At 32.6% G+C, this 20,363-nt stretch overlaps 1 protein-coding gene across 2 annotated transcripts in view; it reads left to right on the top strand.

Moving 5' to 3' along the window:
* Positions 1-17,951, top strand: part of LOC133183807 (uncharacterized) — a 59,118-nt gene extending 41,167 nt beyond the window's left edge. Inside the window, exons 32-43 of one of the 2 annotated variants that reach the window (XM_061318720.1) lie at positions 110-217; positions 3,403-3,468; positions 4,847-4,995; positions 7,841-7,904; positions 9,115-9,285; positions 9,563-9,625; positions 11,350-11,548; positions 11,918-11,996; positions 12,735-13,415; positions 13,731-13,781; positions 14,584-14,665; positions 16,733-17,951. In XM_061318720.1, coding sequence (XP_061174704.1) covers positions 110-217; positions 3,403-3,468; positions 4,847-4,995; positions 7,841-7,904; positions 9,115-9,285; positions 9,563-9,625; positions 11,350-11,548; positions 11,918-11,996; positions 12,735-13,415; positions 13,731-13,781; positions 14,584-14,665; positions 16,733-16,866 — 1,847 coding nt within the window. In that variant the 3' untranslated portion in view covers positions 16,867-17,951. The remainder of the gene's footprint in view (positions 1-109; positions 218-3,402; positions 3,469-4,846; positions 4,996-7,840; positions 7,905-9,114; positions 9,286-9,562; positions 9,626-11,349; positions 11,549-11,917; positions 11,997-12,734; positions 13,416-13,730; positions 13,782-14,583; positions 14,666-16,732) is intronic. The other variant, XM_061318713.1, reaches the window with a different exon arrangement.
* Positions 17,952-20,363: the final 2,412 nt, after the last annotated feature.

The following is a 20,363-nucleotide window of genomic DNA, read 5'->3' as shown; positions in this document are numbered from 1 at the left end:
TATGCATTGAAGAAGTTTATGAGCAGCAGCTTGGCTTTATTATTATTGAAAATCATTGCTATATTTGGAAACCAAGTGTTGATGTTGTTTTGTCAATTGTTAATGATAGATCCAGATTGGTTGCTACATGGGATAAGAGGACGACCCAAAATTCTCAAACCATTCCGTCAAAAAAATCAGGATGAGATAATTGCAAAACTTTTAGGGATGCCTGCAGGTAGCTTACTCCCATTCATCTCACAGGTGGCAGAGAAGGAATATTCTTGGTATCAATTCTCTCTCATGGAAATTATTTTTTTTTAATTGCCAAAAAAAAAAAAAAATCAAAGAGAGCCTCTAAGACACATTTCAGAAAAAATTTTTGCTTAGGCAACACTTTAAAGAAATATAATGGTAATGCCAAATTTCATATGAGAGGGAGATTGATTTGCACTTGTGAGGGATGTAGGAAATGCATGGGCTTATTTTTAGTTATAACGAGACCGTAATCATATCAATCAGCTTATCAATCATCCATATCCGACCCACCCACCTATTTTCACCACAAGCTTTTGTTTGTCGTATTGCACTTTTTGTGTTATGTGTTTTAGTGGAATGCTGTTATTTGTTTAAACAATTATAAGCTTAGATTTTGGTTAAAATTAGGAGAATCGCAGTGGTGTTTGTAGTATTGACACTTGACAAAAACTGTACACAAATGTATGGAGAGTGCTACAGCATGTGATTGTGCAATCTTTTAGTTGCTGTGCCAGAGGTGTGCCATGCACATGCTCCACAGCTTGGAACAACAGACAGCATTGTGACCACCATGGCATATTCAGGGCCATTTGATGCCCTTGTGACCCCTCAGACCCTGCTAAAGGGGGGTCAGCATGCTGGAGGTAGTATCACTGGGAGTGGTTGAAAAAAATAAAACTAGCATCACCTGCAACAGGCACACTAATGTTTGCAGGTCTCAAATTGGAAAGCTGTACTAAACAGTTGCCATTTTCATTAAGTAATGTGCATTTTTATGGTACACTAATGGGAACAAAATATGCACCTTCAGTTAAGATTGTAAAATTAAATTAAAAAAACAGATTTGTGAAAATATTAAATTAATTATTGTAAATCACTTCTTATTCACAAGTCAAACTTTATTTTTGCATAATAATGCGAGACCATCTGCTTGCGAAAATTTCATTCTCACATATAATTCTACTGTAAAGATTGTATAAAGCAATAACCAAAATTCATGAAAATTTTGTTTTGCTTAGGCCATCTTTAAGAAATTGTTTGCCCTCTCTCGACCGACTGACTGAAATGGCCTGACTCAAAACTTTTTTTGAATCTGCAGGAAACAATTATTTTTTATGCATTCAGAATAATAGATTTTAAAAATTCGGCATTGATCTTGAAATTTTCTTGGAAAATATTTTTTTTACCAACCTACCAACCCAATTTTTTCATCCTGAGTCGGGAGAGGGCAAACAAACATTATTTTAAAGTTGGCCTTATACATACCAAGACCACATTCTCATGAAAATAAGGTGTCGTGAAAATTTAGTGATCTACAGTACTGGAAGTAAGTGTCAGGATTGTGAAATGAAATTACACGTTATAATATTCACCAATTTGAGACTTGAGTTTGAAATAATTTTAAACAAGCAAGTTCAGGAATTTGATATTTTTAATCTGTGTATAGATTGCAGCAGCCATTTAAATTGTGGCATTTTTTGCAGTAGTTTTGTAATATTGTGTCTGTTGCCAGAATTAGATTTGCACAATTTTAGTAAAGAAACTGGTATTTGTAATACTAAGAAAATTATTAACTTTAAAATTATTATGCAAGGATTGACTAATGTAATGAATATATGGCACCAAGATTGCACATGTGTTGAGTAATTTAGAAAATAATTTGCATGTTTTTAGATATGTGCCGTGGTTAACAAGTCCACCTTCAGTCTTGATGAATTACATTTTAAACTTTAATGTGCATTTTTTAAAAAACAATTTTCAAAGTCTGTTTTTAATAAGTTCATATTTTAGTTACTGTGTAGTTAGAGATTTGGTTAATCCATTATGTCCACTTCAATGTTACAAGATTGTCTTGCTCACTCCATTTGTATTGTAAATGTTAGCAGTGTGCCCACCTTTGAGACCATTGCCCATCCCAGGTGAGAGAAGGTTGTGGGGTTATAGATAGGATAGTCTTAGGTCTATTGTACATTGTGGAGGAGACACAACTTAATGAGGACAGTTTTGGTGGTTGGTTGTTATAAGAAAAGATTCTCACTTAATTCCCAAATTGTGGAGTAGAATCCCTGTAGTTAGTCAATATTGAGTACTTGTTCCAAGTAATATCCTTCACAAGAAAAACATGGACATAAAAATCTTTGAGAGTGTATTGATTTCCTCAATGTAACTGAGAGTAAGGGTATGAATCTTTTAATATATCTTATATATTGTACAATACTCTATTCTTTAAATAATTTTTCTTGAAATTTAATGATACTTATTTCGATCATTTGCAAATCCCATGAAAGCCTATACATACACAATTTTTCTGAACTCTCTTCCACTTACATTGCTTTGAACACAAACCCAACAGGGTTCGACACTAACGTTAGTCCGTTAGTCTCAGACTAATACATTTTCATTCAGACTAGTAAAATCTGTGGCTAATTAGTCCGAGCGGACCAATAAAAATTTCTGGAAAACAATATGAATAAATTACCGATGTCCCATTCTCGACAACGTTTACTGGAAAATCTCCGTGTATTTTTAGATTTCTAGCTTTTGGCGGGTAGTTACGCAGTTCTGAGTCATGATCGATATGAAGTAAAATGTTTTTAGCGATCATGATTTAGTATGACACTTTAAAGAAAGATGTTGTACGTTTTGGATGTAATGTAAAGACTAAAAAAAAACGAGATCGGGAATACGATCGTACTTGCTGATTGCGAGATTTCAACGAATCTGTGGAATAATGTATTTCACGTAAATGCTTTGTTTTTTTTTCAAAAAAAGTATAAAACGTCTATTAATTGTCAATTTAAATTAATGTTTAAAAACATTGATGTTTCTTTTTCTTTTTTGACGGACTCATAAAATCGCGTGCGGACTAGTAAAAGTAAAGAAGCACTAGTCCGGCCGGACTTAATCCTTAAAAAGTTAGTGTCGAACCCTGCCCAAACTCCTCTATCCTGGTGGATGGTTTGGTCTGAATTGTCATCAACTTTGCATGGATTCAGCAAAAAATTTCAGCTTTTCTAGTTGTTTTGTCAAAAAAGTTTTAAGTTCCTCTGCTTTGATATTAAATATCATTTTCAAGCTTCTATTTTTTGGTAAGTTAAAGTTTTACATGTATATTTAGTGTTTTTGCTTAAATGAGTGTAATAAGGAAAAGACTTGCTTGTTTAGTTGTAGGAAATACCTTTGTAAAGGTTTGGAAAGACAGGATACATAAATCTAGGAGAAGCAATTTCCGTAAGACCCTATTCGTACATGTAGTTCATTTAGAGTAGTTTCTTCCATATGTGCTTAGTCTTACCACTTTCACTTGTAGTTTTTTTGGTAGACAATTCATGTTTTTGAAAAAGAAAGCAAATACAATGTGATGTAAAATATAAAATTATGTGGTCAGATGTATGGAATTTAATTAAGTTCCCTTTTGTTTAAGAAGACAAATTATGCATATTGTATTTTCTTTCTCTGTAATGGCATTGACAAAAAGTACCGGTACCTGTTTATCATATAAAAAGGCTTCTTTTGTCTTCCATTTTCCTGGGGGGGGGGGGGGCATATTTATTTACAAATTGACAAAGTACTGTAGTATATCCAAATTGTTTCTAAATCTACAGTAGCTTAGTACACCTTTTTTAAACATGCTCTTCATGCATTTTTTCTCATAAAAATATAACTTTTGCATTGTCAACCTTTGATTTTAGGTAACCTGGGTCAATTTAGTAATATGTTGCTATCTTTTTCATCCATTCATCACCCTTCTTGCATTATGGATAAATTTGACTTTTCAACTTGGAACAATGGGCTTATTTTACCAAATTCACTACAAAGTATCCATGGACAATAGAGATTCACAATGAAGGGCAATATGGGGCATCTACCCAGATGAGAAAAATTGAAAGAGAGTTGTACCTTTATTTTTAAAAATCTTCTATTAACATCAAGCCAGAAATAAAAATAAAATTATATGCATTAGGCTAACTTATATGTCTGTTCAAACTATGGGCACCAAGACAGGAATTGAGGCTTCAAGTGGATTCCTTATTCATACTAGCATTTCAGATGTTTTAGTTTTCTTGCTATTTCTTCTTAACATGTATTTATCATCTTTGTACCATAATGCAATTCAAATTCATATCTTTATTTCCATTACATGATGACTTTTTTTTTCCAAATTGATGTTCAGAAACTTCTTAAGCTTTGAAATTGATGGGACTGTTCTTGCATTTATTTTTATCAGTTTCAATGCATATTTTGTTGTTGAGGGCATTGTTCTATCAGTATGTAGAATATTTACAGTTACTGGGATAACTTAAGTGAAAAAAATATTGCTCAGAAAATCTAGAATAAATAAAATAGTAAACATAAGTAACTTGTACATTGTTTAATTAACAAGCAAACACGATTTCCAGATTTGTCACTTAAAAGCCACTGCATGAGATTTTTTTGTTTATTGATGTACACTCTTTAATCAAAGATATTTTGTTGTTCTGGTCAAACACATAGAGAAATATTGAAATCATTTAATTGCCAATGAATAAAAGAGATTCTACTTTAATTAAAACTCTCGTATTCTGAGAATAATACTGTTTAAAAATGAAATCTCTTTACTTTTTGACAGCGGATGCCACAATAGATGAGATTGTACGTTCTCAGATCACCCACCAAGCCAGTATCCCCCTCACCAGACAGCCAACTCAGAGACACATCTTGGAGGTGTCTGCAGCACAACAAAGGCAGCAGGATGTGCTACTTCAGGCACGTAAACATGTAAGCACTGTGCACAGCATGTTTTTGTTCACTTTTGATTCGATCAACTCTAAAAAAAATAAAAGATATCGAAGTTTGGAAAGATAATAAACCTCTGGTCCCAGTTAATGTTTATGTTTTAAAAAATTTTTGTTATAAGAAATTCAGATTATATTAATTACCACAAAAAATATTTGATGAAGTAATCCAATTTTGTTCATTTCAATAGTTTGTTATCATGCATTTCTGCTAAATACTATGTTTTAAATTAGAAAATTATGATAATTGAGACAATGATCTATCAAAAAAAAAACTTTGAAAGATGCTTTTAAAATCGCTTATGGTTCATATTCTGGTACTCAGATTGCTGCTAAATGCTAATAATTTGCAAGAAAGAAAACAACTTCTTCACTTGAATGTGTTCACAGTTTGTTTCACCGTTTTTTTCATTAGTTTATTTGTGAAAGAGTGTGACATATTTATCAGTATTCTTGTTGATGCTATATATGTATATATATAATCAAAGAGGTGGAGGGTGTTTGTCATTAAAAGTATATACTTACATTATATATATACTCCAATATTCAAACAAGACATTAAGACAAAAGCCAGTGTATTGCGGCAGATTTATCGCTCATCGTTGATTTTTGTATGGTGTCTGATGTTGATGGTTCCTTCTTGTAGCCTGACTATCCGGTAGTGGGCAGATTGTGCTACCGCCACAAACTGGCCATCAGCCGAGACCAGATCACCCCCAATCTGGTTCTCCTCCAAGATTCCCTTGCCCAATCATTTGTCCTGCAGGTATAGGATGCATGCCCAAATTCCTAACTGTGTGTTATAATAATTAAAGGCTAAAATGTGCTTTTCCTTTAGATTTAGACTACAGACCAAAAAAATCAAAAAGTGCTAATGATAGTTGCTTTTAATTACCTTTGATAACCACACAGACTCAATCTTTAATATGCCAGAAAATTAAAAACATTGTCCAGCAATCCATTAGATAGTTTCGACTACCAACCAACACCAATGCTAATTATAGCTGCTTATGATAACCCACTGACTCTCTATATAACAGAACATTGTCCAGGTAACTGTATTTAACCATCTATGTAATGGATAAATAACGAGATGGTGTTGAATAGTTTAGAGAAAACATTCCCTCCGAGGGCCGAAGGCCCGAGGAGGGGATGTTTTCTCTAAACTATTCAACACTATCGAGTTATTTATCTTACTTAAAAAACTTCCCCACTTTGGACCCCAAAGAAACATTTACCCATTCATATATCCAACTTTGCTGTAATACAATGGGATCTAGCCCATTCAGATATCCAACAGTGACACAATACAATAGCCTAATCGAACACCCCTTTTATTCATGGACTAGTGAGCATGAAACCGCATGGTGCTAATGTCATTTCAAACCTTTCCATTGTTCTGAACAGTCATGAAATCAGATGAAGAATAGTTTTAAATCCAATGTAAATTTAGAGAGGTTCAGATAGTGTTTTGAATACTTTTGTCCTGAAAGCAGAAGAAAACTACAAAATTTTGATAAAAGGTTGGAAATTTATCATTACATGTAAGATGATGATTTGTTGGGGAAAAGTGTTGGAATCTTGCGGAGCTCCATTCGGACAATACTTCTAGTAGCTATAACAGATGAAAAGATTGTCGGTTTTATGCGGAACCTGCTTTAAAAATATTCCATATCAAGATTTGCAATAAAAAAGGGTGACAAAAAATAGATGGGGTGTCAATTTATTAAATTGTTTTGGGAAGTACGCTGGAAAAGTATGAGAACAGAGACAAACCTCGAAAAATCTGAGAGGATTTGCTAATAACGCATTCCTGAAATAACATTCAGCAACAGGAAGTGATGTGGATTAAGATTCAAGGTGAAAATGTATTCAAAAGCATGTCAAAAAGTAATGCTTTCAAAATTTAAGACCGGAAACATTCTATTAAAATACCATCGGATAAGTATTGGATATTTTATTGACGACAAGTGTTAATAGTGTGCAAAATTCGAAGGAATTTAATTTTTGTGAGCACTGAAAGTATATTTTTAACACAATTCTAATGGTGTGAAAAAAGTGATTAAAATTCCGTGTGCATTGGACATAAATTCTAATAGTATGACATATTCGCAGTAATTGTTTTTTATGTGCATTGGAAATACATTTTCAACTCTTTTATCTCTTTTGTTCATTGCTTAATTATGTTTGTATGCACAGTTGGATATTTAAATACCCAACCGATAGGCAGTTGGATATTTGAATATCCAACTGATGGCCAGTTGGATCTCTAAATATCCAACTAGTGATGGTTGAATCGGTAAAATATAAGTAGACCAATAACAATGGGTGACGTCATTGAAGTTTTTTAAAGCCCACATTCAACATCTCTTAACTTTTAAAAACAAAAGTTTCATAGAATATGCAAGCCAGATAAAACGACATTAGCAGAGAAAAACACACTAGCTGCCAGTTACACATACTTTAGGTTTTCATATATAAGACCTTTTTAGTTGCTTTACAGGATCATCCCAAACAAGATTTATAAAGACACCTCCTCCCCCTCCCTTTCCTAATAATCTGAGTGATAAATTCACAGACTACACAGCACTGAACTCAAAATCTATAGTTTATACCACATATATTAAATGCCATTTTCAATCAAGTTTTTCCATATTAAAATTTAATATGTGAATAATGCTGAAACTAAAGATTTTGCAAGTGCATGCTACTACAACCTCACACCATTTGCACACTTTGTAAAGTTTGAATCTTGAAATGGGAAATGTTTTTGGATATCAGTATGTTGTTTTATAATGATGATATTAATGATGTTCTTGTTCTTACAGGGAGACAAATCAGGTAATGCCATTCGTCAACACCCTAACCCTTTTGATGAACAATATAGTCATGGTAAGCTCCCTTACTAACACCCTCCCTCCTGTAACCATGGTAATGACCTCCCACAAAACCAAGCCAATGAGAGCCCTATGAGTAAAGGTCACATTTGCATGTAGATTGAATGTTGTATATATGTGTACATATATTTCACACTGTAATTCTTCACATGGGGACCTTGGGTACTTAAGATACTAAAAATTACATGTAATTAATTATGCTTTAAAAAATTGAAACATATTTATTCAAGTAATCCAAGTTTTTAGAGAAATGTTAAGCATACCTCCATATTCATCTTTGTTGTATTTATTAACTGTAATATCGGGGATGAATTTTAGGGAATTTTAAAACTTGAAACTGGGTGATTTGCATGATTTCTCATATTGTTCTAATATTGTCTGTGCATGTTTGTTGTAACTCATGGCCAAAGGAATGATATAAGGTATTTAGATGGTAATTTGTCTTCAAATTGGGAAATAAAATGAAGAATTGTTCCTTTTAGAGTCAGAGTAGTCTCCCCTAGGGTTTCCTGTAGTTATTCCTCTTTCCAAAATCCTGCGACATTTTTTTTTTCAACTGCTTTGATTTTCTAAGTTGTATATCGTAGATCTTGTGTTGTAGATTATGATAAATAGATGATGGTGTCATAAAATTATAGAAATAGCATGTAATTACTAATTATTACTCCAGGAAATACATGTAATACGATTTTCACAATCATAGCATGATCTGCAGTAATATTTTGCTTGAAATCTTAATTCAGAAAGGCTTGATAAATTGATGAAGTGCATGCACAATTTTAATTCATGTCATTTGAGAAATGCATATGATACGACAATTATAACATTGCACAAAAGCTTCCAAAAATATATCTGCACATCGTAATAATAATTGTCAATAATTCAATTATAATAGTCAGGAAAATTATTTTAAATTTATATGACTGCGTTTTTTGGTGACTACACAATTTTACATCCAGATTGTAGATTAAAGATTTCAAACTAAAAAAAATAAATAATTTCATTTTTTAAAGAATTATGATTTAAAAGGAAACATTCAAAACCATATTTTTGTATGGATCAGTCCAAAGATTTAAGAAAAAATGAAATTCGTAAGATTTCGATGTGAGTAAATATTGCTAAACTTTGAAATTGCATTTGGCTATCTCAAGGGATTCATAGAGAGCTTGAAAAAATGTACTCACTTTGGGCTGCCCCTTTTTCAGCAAAGAACAACAGACCTCGAGCACATGTGCCTGAAACCTCTTTCAATCATTATGAACTCCAAGATGACACCAAAAGTCACCCTCCACCTGAAGAACATGTACCACCACCACCCGATATGGACACCACCTCAGAAACCACTGCCAGAGAGGAGCCCGAGGATGAAGAGGGTGGTGAGTTGGTTCTTTAACTCAGAATTTCTGGAAACTTCTAGAACCTACTTGCTGTTCTTTCAATTCTTCTTCATTTTGCCTTTATTTGGAATTCTGTGGTACTGTAATTCAACTTTTAACTGAACCAATTTCAAAATAAAAAAAAAAAGTTTTCTTGACACACTATTTTTTTTTGCAGAACCATTTCTTTCTTAACTGGTATTTTCTACTCCCTGTTGTTAATATTTTCAAATCTCTGTGTTCCCTAACAAACAGAATCTCTTTCTTCACTCTCCAGAACACAGAAAACATGGTCATAAAGGGAAACATAAAGAAAAAGGAGGAAGAAAGAGCAGAATGGGTAAACATTACCATCAGCTTATCTTTATATGTATAGACTAGCATTGTTGATGTTTTGTTTTCATGTTAAAAACTTATGAAATAGAAGTGGGGAGGGGGAGGCCAAGAAATTTGGTGATAAAAAAAATCTGTTTATGGCACAATTAAATGCCATAATGCTGCTTTTGTTTAGCATAAGAACTAAAGAAGTGTTTTCATGAGGAAGGCTAAAAATTGATCCTTAAAAATAATAGATGCAATATCTAAAGTATCACATACTCTGTGGCCATATGCAGTTTAAATGCAGTGTCGATAAAATAATTGCTTTATGGTGATGGTACATTTACTGGTAAAATCATTGGTGATGGAATATAACATGTATGTGTGTTGTTTGTAACTACTGATATCATTATTTCTTGTGCCTGTGTAATGTAGTAGGCAGGTTTTTTTTAGCTGCTCGGATTGTCTGATTTTTCATTCAACAGTTGAGGAAACCAACATTTTGTACCAGTTTTCACAAGACAAGAAAGCTCCAACTTATGTACCTACCTGTGTGCAAGATTCCATTAATCCCATAGAATTAGCCCTGGAAAGAAAATTCTCAGTTGTGATACCACAGGAAAATAATGTTCCATTTCTTACAACGAGGGAATTAAAAAATCCAGGCAGGGAAATTAAAAATCTCGGCAGGCTCATTTTGCGTAGAGGCTCAATACAAGATCGCACTACTTTCCAGCGTAATTGTTTTCCTCAGTTTAGAACTGAGTTGCGGAAATCTTTTCAAGACTACTCTTCGTATACTGGTATTGACGCCTTCATGAATTGGGTTCCTGCATTTCCTGCATTTTCCGGCTGAAATTTCACTTTCACTTTTAACTGTTTTTAGTTTTCTAACTTATTGTTTTGTTTTCTATTTCAGTTAACTTTCACACAAAGTTTTTATTTCATATATTCTGTTTCAGGTTTTACATATCTTTTCTCAAAGTACAATGATGAAACAACCTTATTTACATTAATTACATAATTCTGTTTGAAAATAATTGCAGATACCTGGATCAAAATTTTTCATTAACTTGTTTTGAACAGTTCATCATTTTACACCCCCCCCCCCCAAAAAAAAAAAAAAAAAAAAAAAAACACATATAGATGAAGTCTCGAGAAAAATATTCATAATTTGAATAATGATAGAGTCATTTATTATATGACCTACAGTCATGAAAATTTTTACCATTTTCACAACCAAACTAAATACATGTATAAGCCTATGTAAATATATTTGATTTTCCTTTTCTCATGAATTTCATTCAGTATTCTTTCATATGAAATTTCCATGAAATTTTCATCTGGAATTAATATATTATTTATTTATTTAATTTTTGCCTGTGTAGATTTGAATTTGTCCCTTAGGTGAATCACATTTGTTAATATATTTAATTATTAAATTGTACAAAAGCACATGCACATTAATTTTAGGCATAAAGATTCATTAATCAATCACCTGATTTATAATCACAGTGTTTGCATTTGCAATGAAAACAACACAAGTAAAAATAAAACACCAAAATAACTCAACTATGAAATCATTCCCTGGCCCCCCAAAATTAAATTGCCATAGCTGAAAATATGTTAATTGTTAATTTAACTTGACACTAATTGCACTATATAACTAGATTGTATTAAAAAATACTGACCAAGAAAGTACACAAAACTTAGTATATAAAATAATATTTAAATGTACTTATATAGGAATGAGGGAGTCTGATGATGATGCATCTCAAACAAAAGAGGGTCCAGACTACATACAGGACCCTCATCATCATGGGGGACCTCGGGTCAAATCGGCCAAAGGGGGCAAGGACTTGGACAGCATGGTGGAGAGCATTAAGGAATTGCGACAATCATTGGCTAATAATGCCATGCAGCAGAATCTCAGTCCAACAACAGGGTAGGTTTTATTCTATAAAAACTTTAATTTTTCTTCTTTTACCTGGAGGGAGGTAAGGAGGGGGGATAATGCTAAAATTATCACTTACTTAGATCACCTTTTTTTTCTCTAATTTATAAATACATTACAAAGTTGAATATTAATGCCCTGATATATAGCCTATTTTCCCTAGTTGTAATTATTGTAATAGAGACTTGTAGATAGAACACCTGTAATGAAAATATTTCCATTAAGTGTAGTTATTGTGATAGATACTTCTATAGAATAATTAACCTCCAATAAAAAGTCTCAGTAGATTGCAAACTCATTGAAGGGAGGGGGGGGGGGGGGACACGAAAAATTCTTAAATCTTATTGATAAAAATTTCAGTGGTTATATAAAAAGACTGATGAGAGAGACCGGCGAGGAGATTGAGGAACTGACCAATGAAATCCGACATGACATCGAGGTAAGGTCCCACTACAGCAGTTGATGCATGATACCTCTCTGATATACAGCTGTTTTACTGGCATGTCTATGTTGAAAGCTTTGACCTGCTGACTTTATAGCCAACTAGTCATTTTGTGTAGACAGAATGAGGCAAGATTGTGCGATGAAATATTTTCCTCAATGATGCTGTTGCTAATTTGCAACTGAAGTAGAATTTAATTATTTCAGTAAAAAAAATGAATGATCTACTAAAATTGGTATTTTTGTCAACACACAATGACTGGTCCCTTTTTGCTAGATACAATATATAACAGCATGTATATAGAGCAGTCATTCATATATCAGTTTATTCCCTCCTTCTTGAAATATTATGGAACAATCAAACTACAAGGGGAAAAAAAAAAAAAAAAAAATTCCATTTTTAGCATTAAATGATATTCATGGAATTTTTTTTCAAATGTTTGATTTGAATAAATTTTTCCAAGGTTTGAAAAAAACATGCACTATAAGAAATTAATAGACAAATTAACACTATTCCGTAGACTATGAAAGTGTGCTTTTTATTTCTCTACAATACTTTCATAACAAGTACTTTCCTCTGAGAATATACTGTAAATACTAATTCATAAAGAAAAATAGTCTCATTAATATTCTGTAAAAACATTCCCTTTCAAAAACAATTTCTCAGGGTTAGGGTGATGTTTCCAGGTATTTCAATATTAACATTCTGTCCATGGCTCTTGGTATTTTGTTACAGCAAGAACGTAGGTTGTCAAAGGACAAACAGAAAACAAAAGATACTACTAGAAAGTTTCAATCACTTGATGATTACAAAATTAACAATGAAAATCGAAACTACAACAGCCAAGCTATGTCCATTGGTAATAAAAGTAAGACTGTGTTAACCCGAGAACCTCCGGGCAATACTTTTGATGACAAGAGACCATTTAATGCCAGATTCAAATCCAGGAGTGTGACTAATTATCCGGTCAGTGATAGGACATATGACAGAACTCAAAAGTGGAGAGATCCAAATCTTATGATCACAGGTGACACATCAACGGTCAACTACAGCAATACATATGTCACAAATGTGAGAAAATCCACCTCAGAAACTGCTTACACCATCCCCGCTAGTAATGCTAATGATACAGTGTATAACAGCAATGCAGGGGCTAGCTCACATAGAAATAGCTATATACCAAACACAACATCCACTGCCACTCAAACTTCATCAAAGATAGAGAGGTCCTTCCCCAGGGTAGAGTTATACCCAGGAACTGACCATATGCATCCAATTAGGGTAGCCGATGCCAATGGATATGCTATTTATAACACCAAATCAAAAAGTGCAAAGGATCTACGAGACGGAATAACCAATTTGGTCACTGGTAAAGAGGACCGCAAGTCCAATGACAAAACAGAAAAATACTTTGAGGTGTGTCTCTGCATGTGTGTGCTTGCCAGTATATTCCTTGCTTTTGTTCAGGCACGACAAGCAAATGCATATTTCATTGGTGAAACCCAGGAAAAAATTTAGATAAATATTAGTTTGATAAAATGGATTCAAAGTCTTTCATTCTTAGTCTTTGTAAGTATGCATTTGCTTTGCATGATGTCAAAAAATTCCATTCTGCTGAAATGGAAACACTTGAATGCATGAATAAACAAAAAGATAAAAGAATTTTATTGATTGTAAGAAAATCTACTGAAATTAATTTTCATATTCATACACTTTGCTGCCGTTTCTTAGTTTGAAATTACTGGATTGAATCTTTCTGCCAAAAATCGTTCTCCTGGGAAGGTAAGAAATGGCCCTGGAAGATAAGACTTATTACATGTTGATATGCGCTGGTATGACTATGACTAATGCAACTATTTATAGTAACATGTACTCAAATGAATAATCTTGCAATTTCAGAATACTAGTATGATACATGTATAACAACGTTGATTATATTAAATGGCACTACAGTGTATATATGGTTAATAGCATGCATAACAAATACTAATTGATATGTCAAGTGTTTCCATAATCAGTGGGGAGAGGGGGGGAGTAATCGGTGCTTTAAACCAGCTGTATTATTTTGTTTTGATGTAGTATTTGGACCAGTTGAAAATCACGGTAATATTAATTGAAGATACTTTGAATCTCAAAGCATTAAATTTCTCTCAAAGTCTGCTTTGGTACATAAGCTTTTATTAATTTAAACCCAGTCTTTTATGGCTGATGGGTTTTTCATATCATGGAATCCTTTTTACTGTCTCTGTATAGACAAACATGTTTTTTCTACATCTATTTTTTTCATCAGTAGATGCATGTACTATTCCTTTATTTGAATAATTAGCATAACTACTATTGTTGCTGGGGAGTATTTCATACATTAACACAAAGATATATATTAATAAATTTCCTATATTAAGCAATTTCTATACAAAAGTAAGATGTATTTCGCAAATTGACAAATCTAAATCAAACAGCATGATAATTAAGCTTCATTATTGAATGGTTAAGGGTGAAACCTTTGTTTGCTAGGGTTTGGGTTCTTGTATTCATGTAGTGTTCTATACCTATGGTAACTTTTGCTTCTAATGACACGTTTTAGCAGCACCAAAATCGAGTGAAGTCTGCCAAATCGGGTCGCCATTCAGTAGGTAAGCAGACCGTCACGCCGACCTCACTAACAGGTATAGTTTGCCGTTCTCACTTCTAACTCTTCTGCTTATAATTCTTCAGATCACTTAATATCTATAGTAGATAGTGAAGTAGATGTAGATATTTTTAGTTCAGTTTTTGTTAATCCTCCTATTAACTATTTTTAGTATTTCAATATTAAGTATTTATCCTGTAGGACAAGTACTCTATATATGTAGTTTATATAGAAATAATTAAATTATTATATATACCCAGTAGTATGCATTCTATGTTGTTAAATTATTGTAACTATTTATGCTTACTGTTACACAATACCCTATTTTTTTTTCACCGCCATCCTTTCCTGTACAGAATTGTAAAATATTCCATTGAGATGATTTGACTTTGTGATGTTTTCTTTCGGTTTTATGTCACGCCAGCAAAGTTAATGCTTATATGATTAATATTTGCTTGACTCTGGAATATTTATTTACACCCCTTCAACAAAAGTTGTAGGGGAATATACTGGAATCCTCCTGTGTCCATCTGTCTGTATCTTGGTCTGTCTGCATGTCAGCAGATGCTGTGTTATGCAGTTAAGCTCAGCATTGATACCTCTAGTCAGATGCTTCTCTGAATACTCAGTGTGATGCATGCTGTGGATGCTGCATCTGATTTATGTTTCATGCTCCAGTAACTAGTTAACATTTACGTCAACTTCTGATGTATCATTAAGTGGTATCCAAACCAAACTTGCACCTGTGCATCTGTGCATGCTCCACTGGACATATGCTTTGCTACAGCATGAAACCTATATATTTTTTACTCCAGTGTCTCTGTTAAAGATAAGCAGCTGATCATAAGTGCATGAGTGACTGATTATGTTCAGCATCTAGGCCTGTATATAGCTTTTCATATCCAACCAAATATGCAGACATTGTTCAATATGATGCAAGATTTAAAGATTGCATCAAATATGCATGAATGACTGGTAAAGTACAATGCTTTTTGCATATGTTTTGCTTATCACAAGTAACAGTTTTTTTCCTGGTGTATGCATGTATTGGATGCTGCATCTGACCTACATTACTTTTCTGTGATGCAGAATCAGTAAGGTTTCAGCTTACTTCCAGGTTATAACTTGTGATAAACAGTGCAAAATTCATGATCTGGTGCATCATTGGATGCTTTTGCCTATGCAGTGTTTGAAATGTACCACATTTTGATTTCCCTCCAGGCATTTTGGGAGTATTAATCCTGTTTGGACAATTCTAATTTTATCCTAACTTTAATCAGTTTTACTTGTTCAATTTCAAAAGATAATTTTCTTAATCTTTTTTATTTATTTATTTTTTTTAAAAGAAGACTTGATCCAGTTGTGCTTGCTTTTAATATTATAATTTATTGCTTTTTTATTTTTATTTTCCACATTTAAAGGCAAATTACTTCTGTAGTTGCTAGTTAATTAACTATAACCTTTAATTTTTGTTCAAATTTTATTTTAATTGTATGTCTCCAGAAAAAGAAGTCTTGCTTTCATGCAAAAATATAATAATAAAAGAACTGTACGATTGCTTAATATAATTATTCCAAGAGTTCTTCGGAGCAAATTTCCTCTACTCTATATATTTTATATCTTGTGGTTTACACAGAGTCGATAGTTCTACCCAAACTGGTGTTTAAGAGGAAACTGTCGGGTGAGACCTTGTGCTGTGCCAGTGATTATAGGTTTATAATAATATTAGGACCAGAATTGTTCGTGACGTGCCAGCGTTTCCATATTTGTTTGAAAGCAATATTGTTCAAATGCAATGATCCTTGATCATTGGCAGTTGTTTGTCTTCCTTTTAACGATTTGCAAAGTGAATTAAAACTTTTTTTTAGATGTGAATATAGGCTATTTTCAGTATATATCTATAACGCTTGTTTATTTTCTCCACTTCACATTGAAATCACTCATTTTTTTTTTCTAAGTTTTCTATTTGAATTATTTCTAATGTAAATTGATGCCAGCTAGCTTGCAGGTTTTTGAAGCATGTGTAACATACAATAAATGTTTAGCATTTTCAAAGAATTTGCCTTAATATATAACTATTGAGGAAATTGTTTGATGTTTACAGAGGCTGTGCCGACAAAAATACAACTGATGATTACCCAAGACCATCAAGAGGAGAAGGCGTATGGGGGTCAGTTCCTCCCCCTCTCCCGGACCATCCGGGCACCATTCTACAGAAACAGCTCTGTACGGAAATGAGGAGTATGTGTGCTGAATCAGAGAGATTTCTGGTCTAAAGCTATGCAGTTACCCAAATATGATTTCTTCTCAGTGCTATATATGAATGGATTTATTCCATTCAGGTTTCTTCAGTGCAAGATTTATTTAAATTCATGAAAAGTGTGGCATGGGAGACTCAGATAATGTAGAGAATGAACCATATAACACCATGCCATTATATTAATATAAATATTCAGACCTACCTCTAGAAGTATAAACTGCTGATCCATTTCAACCAGGAGCTTGTATATAGATCTGTATGTATGAATGCGTTTGTCAAACTTTTAAGAGAGATTCATTTCTATTGTGCCAAATTGTGTAGATATATTTATTGAGATTGAGAGTTCATTTAGAGTTTAATTGTGTGCAGATTTTAGATTTGATCAGATATTACAAATACATATATCACCAGATACATGTAAAGTCAAAATGTGAAATATGTGTACAATGGAAGTAGATTTTGTGTAAGAAAGATTTACATCAAAGGAAAATGTATTTTTTTTAGCTACATATATAGATAGGATATAATTTACAGTACATGTGCTATTTACTAGAACAGGGTTATTTTTTTATATCAGCATATGTTTGCCTGACAAAAAAATGTGAAATATGTTTAAGTACATTTGTGCAAGAAAGATGTACATCAAACAAAAACCTTGAAGTTCTTTTTTTTTAATTTTTAGTTAACAACTATATAGGATACAATTTACAGTACTATTTACTAGAACAGGGTTATTTTTTAAATATCTGCATATGTTTGCCAGACAAAAAATGTCTCTGATTTTATTCTATAATATGTGCCAAGCTTTGTTGGGAATAACTGTATAATGATTTTTTACTGTTTAGGAAAACAGAGTACTAGTAATTTGTATTTTAAGGATATTACAGAGTATTGAACTTCAGCAACTATTTTAAATGAGTGTCCAATATGCTGATCACTTAAGTTTTGACTGTGCCTTTTTTTTAAGTCAGGCCATTTTTTGTTTTAAAATGTGAAAGTGAATGCATTGTTTATTAATGTAATTGGTATGAAAATTCAAGCTATAAATGATGTTAAAAATTTATCTTTTGGTTTTTTTGTTTGTCTGAGAGAGAGGGTGTATACTTGACAGTATTTGTTGGTTTTGTGAATTCTTCAAAGTCATTTAATATTATAAGCATTCTTATTTAAGTTTTAGGACCATTGCAAAATTTGCCACATTCAATTTTATTGGGGATAGTTAATCATTGTTAAATATTGGGAATAGTTAGTATAACAGGAAAGGAGAAAATTTTTGGCTGGATCAGGAATCGAACTAATCCAGGGCGATCTCCATGGCCCAAACTATTACATTACTCCCTCCTTAAATTGTCTTAGCCATGAGAGATGCACAACCCATATACATTAGCCCACCCTGGCAGGACTTTTACTTGCAAGTCCAGAGGTGGTCAATGGCACCAAATATAATGGGAAAGGAGAAATTTCATTGCTGGTCTGGGAATTGAGCCTGGGACCCCTGCATTGCTATTCTGGTGCTCTATAACCAAGCCATTCAAGCCTATATATCTGTAGTCCATATAGCCCAAACAACTAATTTATCATTTTCAGGCATTAGATACATGATTTATCAGTAATCTAATAATAGACAACGATATTAACTTTCAACAGGTTGGGACTAATTGCCTATATGGGATATAATAGCCGGTATGGGAAATAATATCCAAAATTGGATACATGTATAAATTTACAATGCAAAAAATCTGCATCAAGATACTTATAAAGGAATAACTTTTGGTTAACAAGTTTTTCTGTATGCCCACTGTTTAGGAGATTGATCCCTCAAAGTTCCTGAACTTCTTGGGTATCAATCTTGCCAACTGTTGAGTTGCAGAAAAACCTGCTTGCCAAAAGTTATTCCTTTTTAAGTATTTTGCAGATTTATGAAATCTATAGCCCAAATAAAAATTTTCATTTTTTGCACTGTAAATTTATATCCCATTTGGGATGTTATATCCCAAATGGGTTATTATATCCCATTTGGGCAATTGGTCCCAACTTGTTCAAGATCAAACTTCTTTCCAAAATAATTTCAGGTTAAAAGGGATAGAGAAATGATCGATGCTCTGACATACATACAGTATAGAAGATTCTTATGATGGAGATATGTTGGAGCAAACATTCAAATCATCCACTTAATGTGATGCAAAGTGGCCGGCTTATATGTGCAGACATCAAAATACTTTAAAATATTTTAATCTTTGCAATAGGATCAGTTTGAAGTGCAAGTCAGAAGGTTGAATGAAGAGAGATAGGGGGTGAGATGGTGAAAATTATTATTGTTTCTGAGGAGTCTTCATATCAATATGTGTCAAGCTTGATCCAAAAGTTGGAAAATACAGTCAAATCTCAATTATCTCAAACTCGATGGGACCGAGAAAAAAGTTTGAGATATTTGAGGATTTAAGATATCAAGGTTAAAATATTTAGGGTTTGAGACTTCCAAATTATTTATAAAAATTAGGGATGTCAATTTTGTCAATAATTCATATTCGAATATTCAATGAAAGTATTCGAATATATTCGAATATTCGATAAAATAAATGAAATCTGGTTTATTTTAAATATGCATGATCCTACTCTCATAAAAGGTTTAGCATAGGTATTCTAATATTGGAGTAAAATTGTGTGAAGGCTTTTGTAGTTGTACAATAAGAAATTCCATTTGATATTTGTCAATGTGTGAAATAAATAATTGATTTAAATGTAGAAAAATATGATTTTAACAAATTTAATAATTTAATAAATTAATAGTAGCTCCAACTGAGGAACCAATCGTCTTACCAAAGGCAGAATAGTCGTATACTGTTTAGATTTCAATACGTGTAATTAATTACAATTATCAGTCTAATAAGAGATGTGATTAAATATTGGGTAAAATATTTTTAAAATATAAACAAATATTTCCATAGACAATTTTCCTAGGTAATTAATTAATTTACCGATAATGAATATAAAATTCAGGATTATGTACAACCCGAGATAATCAAGTAATTTACACATTTATTCAGAAATTAAGCCCTTTACAATATCAGTTACAGACTAATTCTATCAGACACTCATTCAACGATCAATTAAATTTATTTTGATCAGTATACTCTTCACGTCTTTTAGACATTCCAAGAAGGTTTTCATTTAATCAAAATTTATTAAACACTATTTCTTTTTACGAAATCTGTAAAACACCGAATATTCGAATCTTAAATTTATATTCGAATATCATCTCATCGAATGAATATTCAAATGTTCGAATATTCTTTGACATCCCTAATAAAAATCCATGGTATATTGAGATAATGGTGTTCAGATACCAAAGTTCAACTGTAGTTGTTTTGTAAATGCAAGTACCAGGTAATGTCTATGTCTTGGTGTGTATTATGGACATTGGAGCATTTAATAATTCTTGCATAAGCTTATATTGCACATTTCCAGCAGGAAC

This window comes from Saccostrea echinata, unplaced genomic scaffold, assembly GCF_033153115.1.
Source record: "Saccostrea echinata isolate AGI-Se365-2 ecotype Australia unplaced genomic scaffold, CSIRO_AGI_Sech_v1 ptg000001l, whole genome shotgun sequence".
Lineage (NCBI taxonomy): Eukaryota > Metazoa > Mollusca > Bivalvia > Ostreida > Ostreidae > Saccostrea > Saccostrea echinata.
The sequence above is the reverse complement of the archived record's forward strand: the minus strand, read 5'-3'. Positions and strand labels throughout refer to the sequence as shown.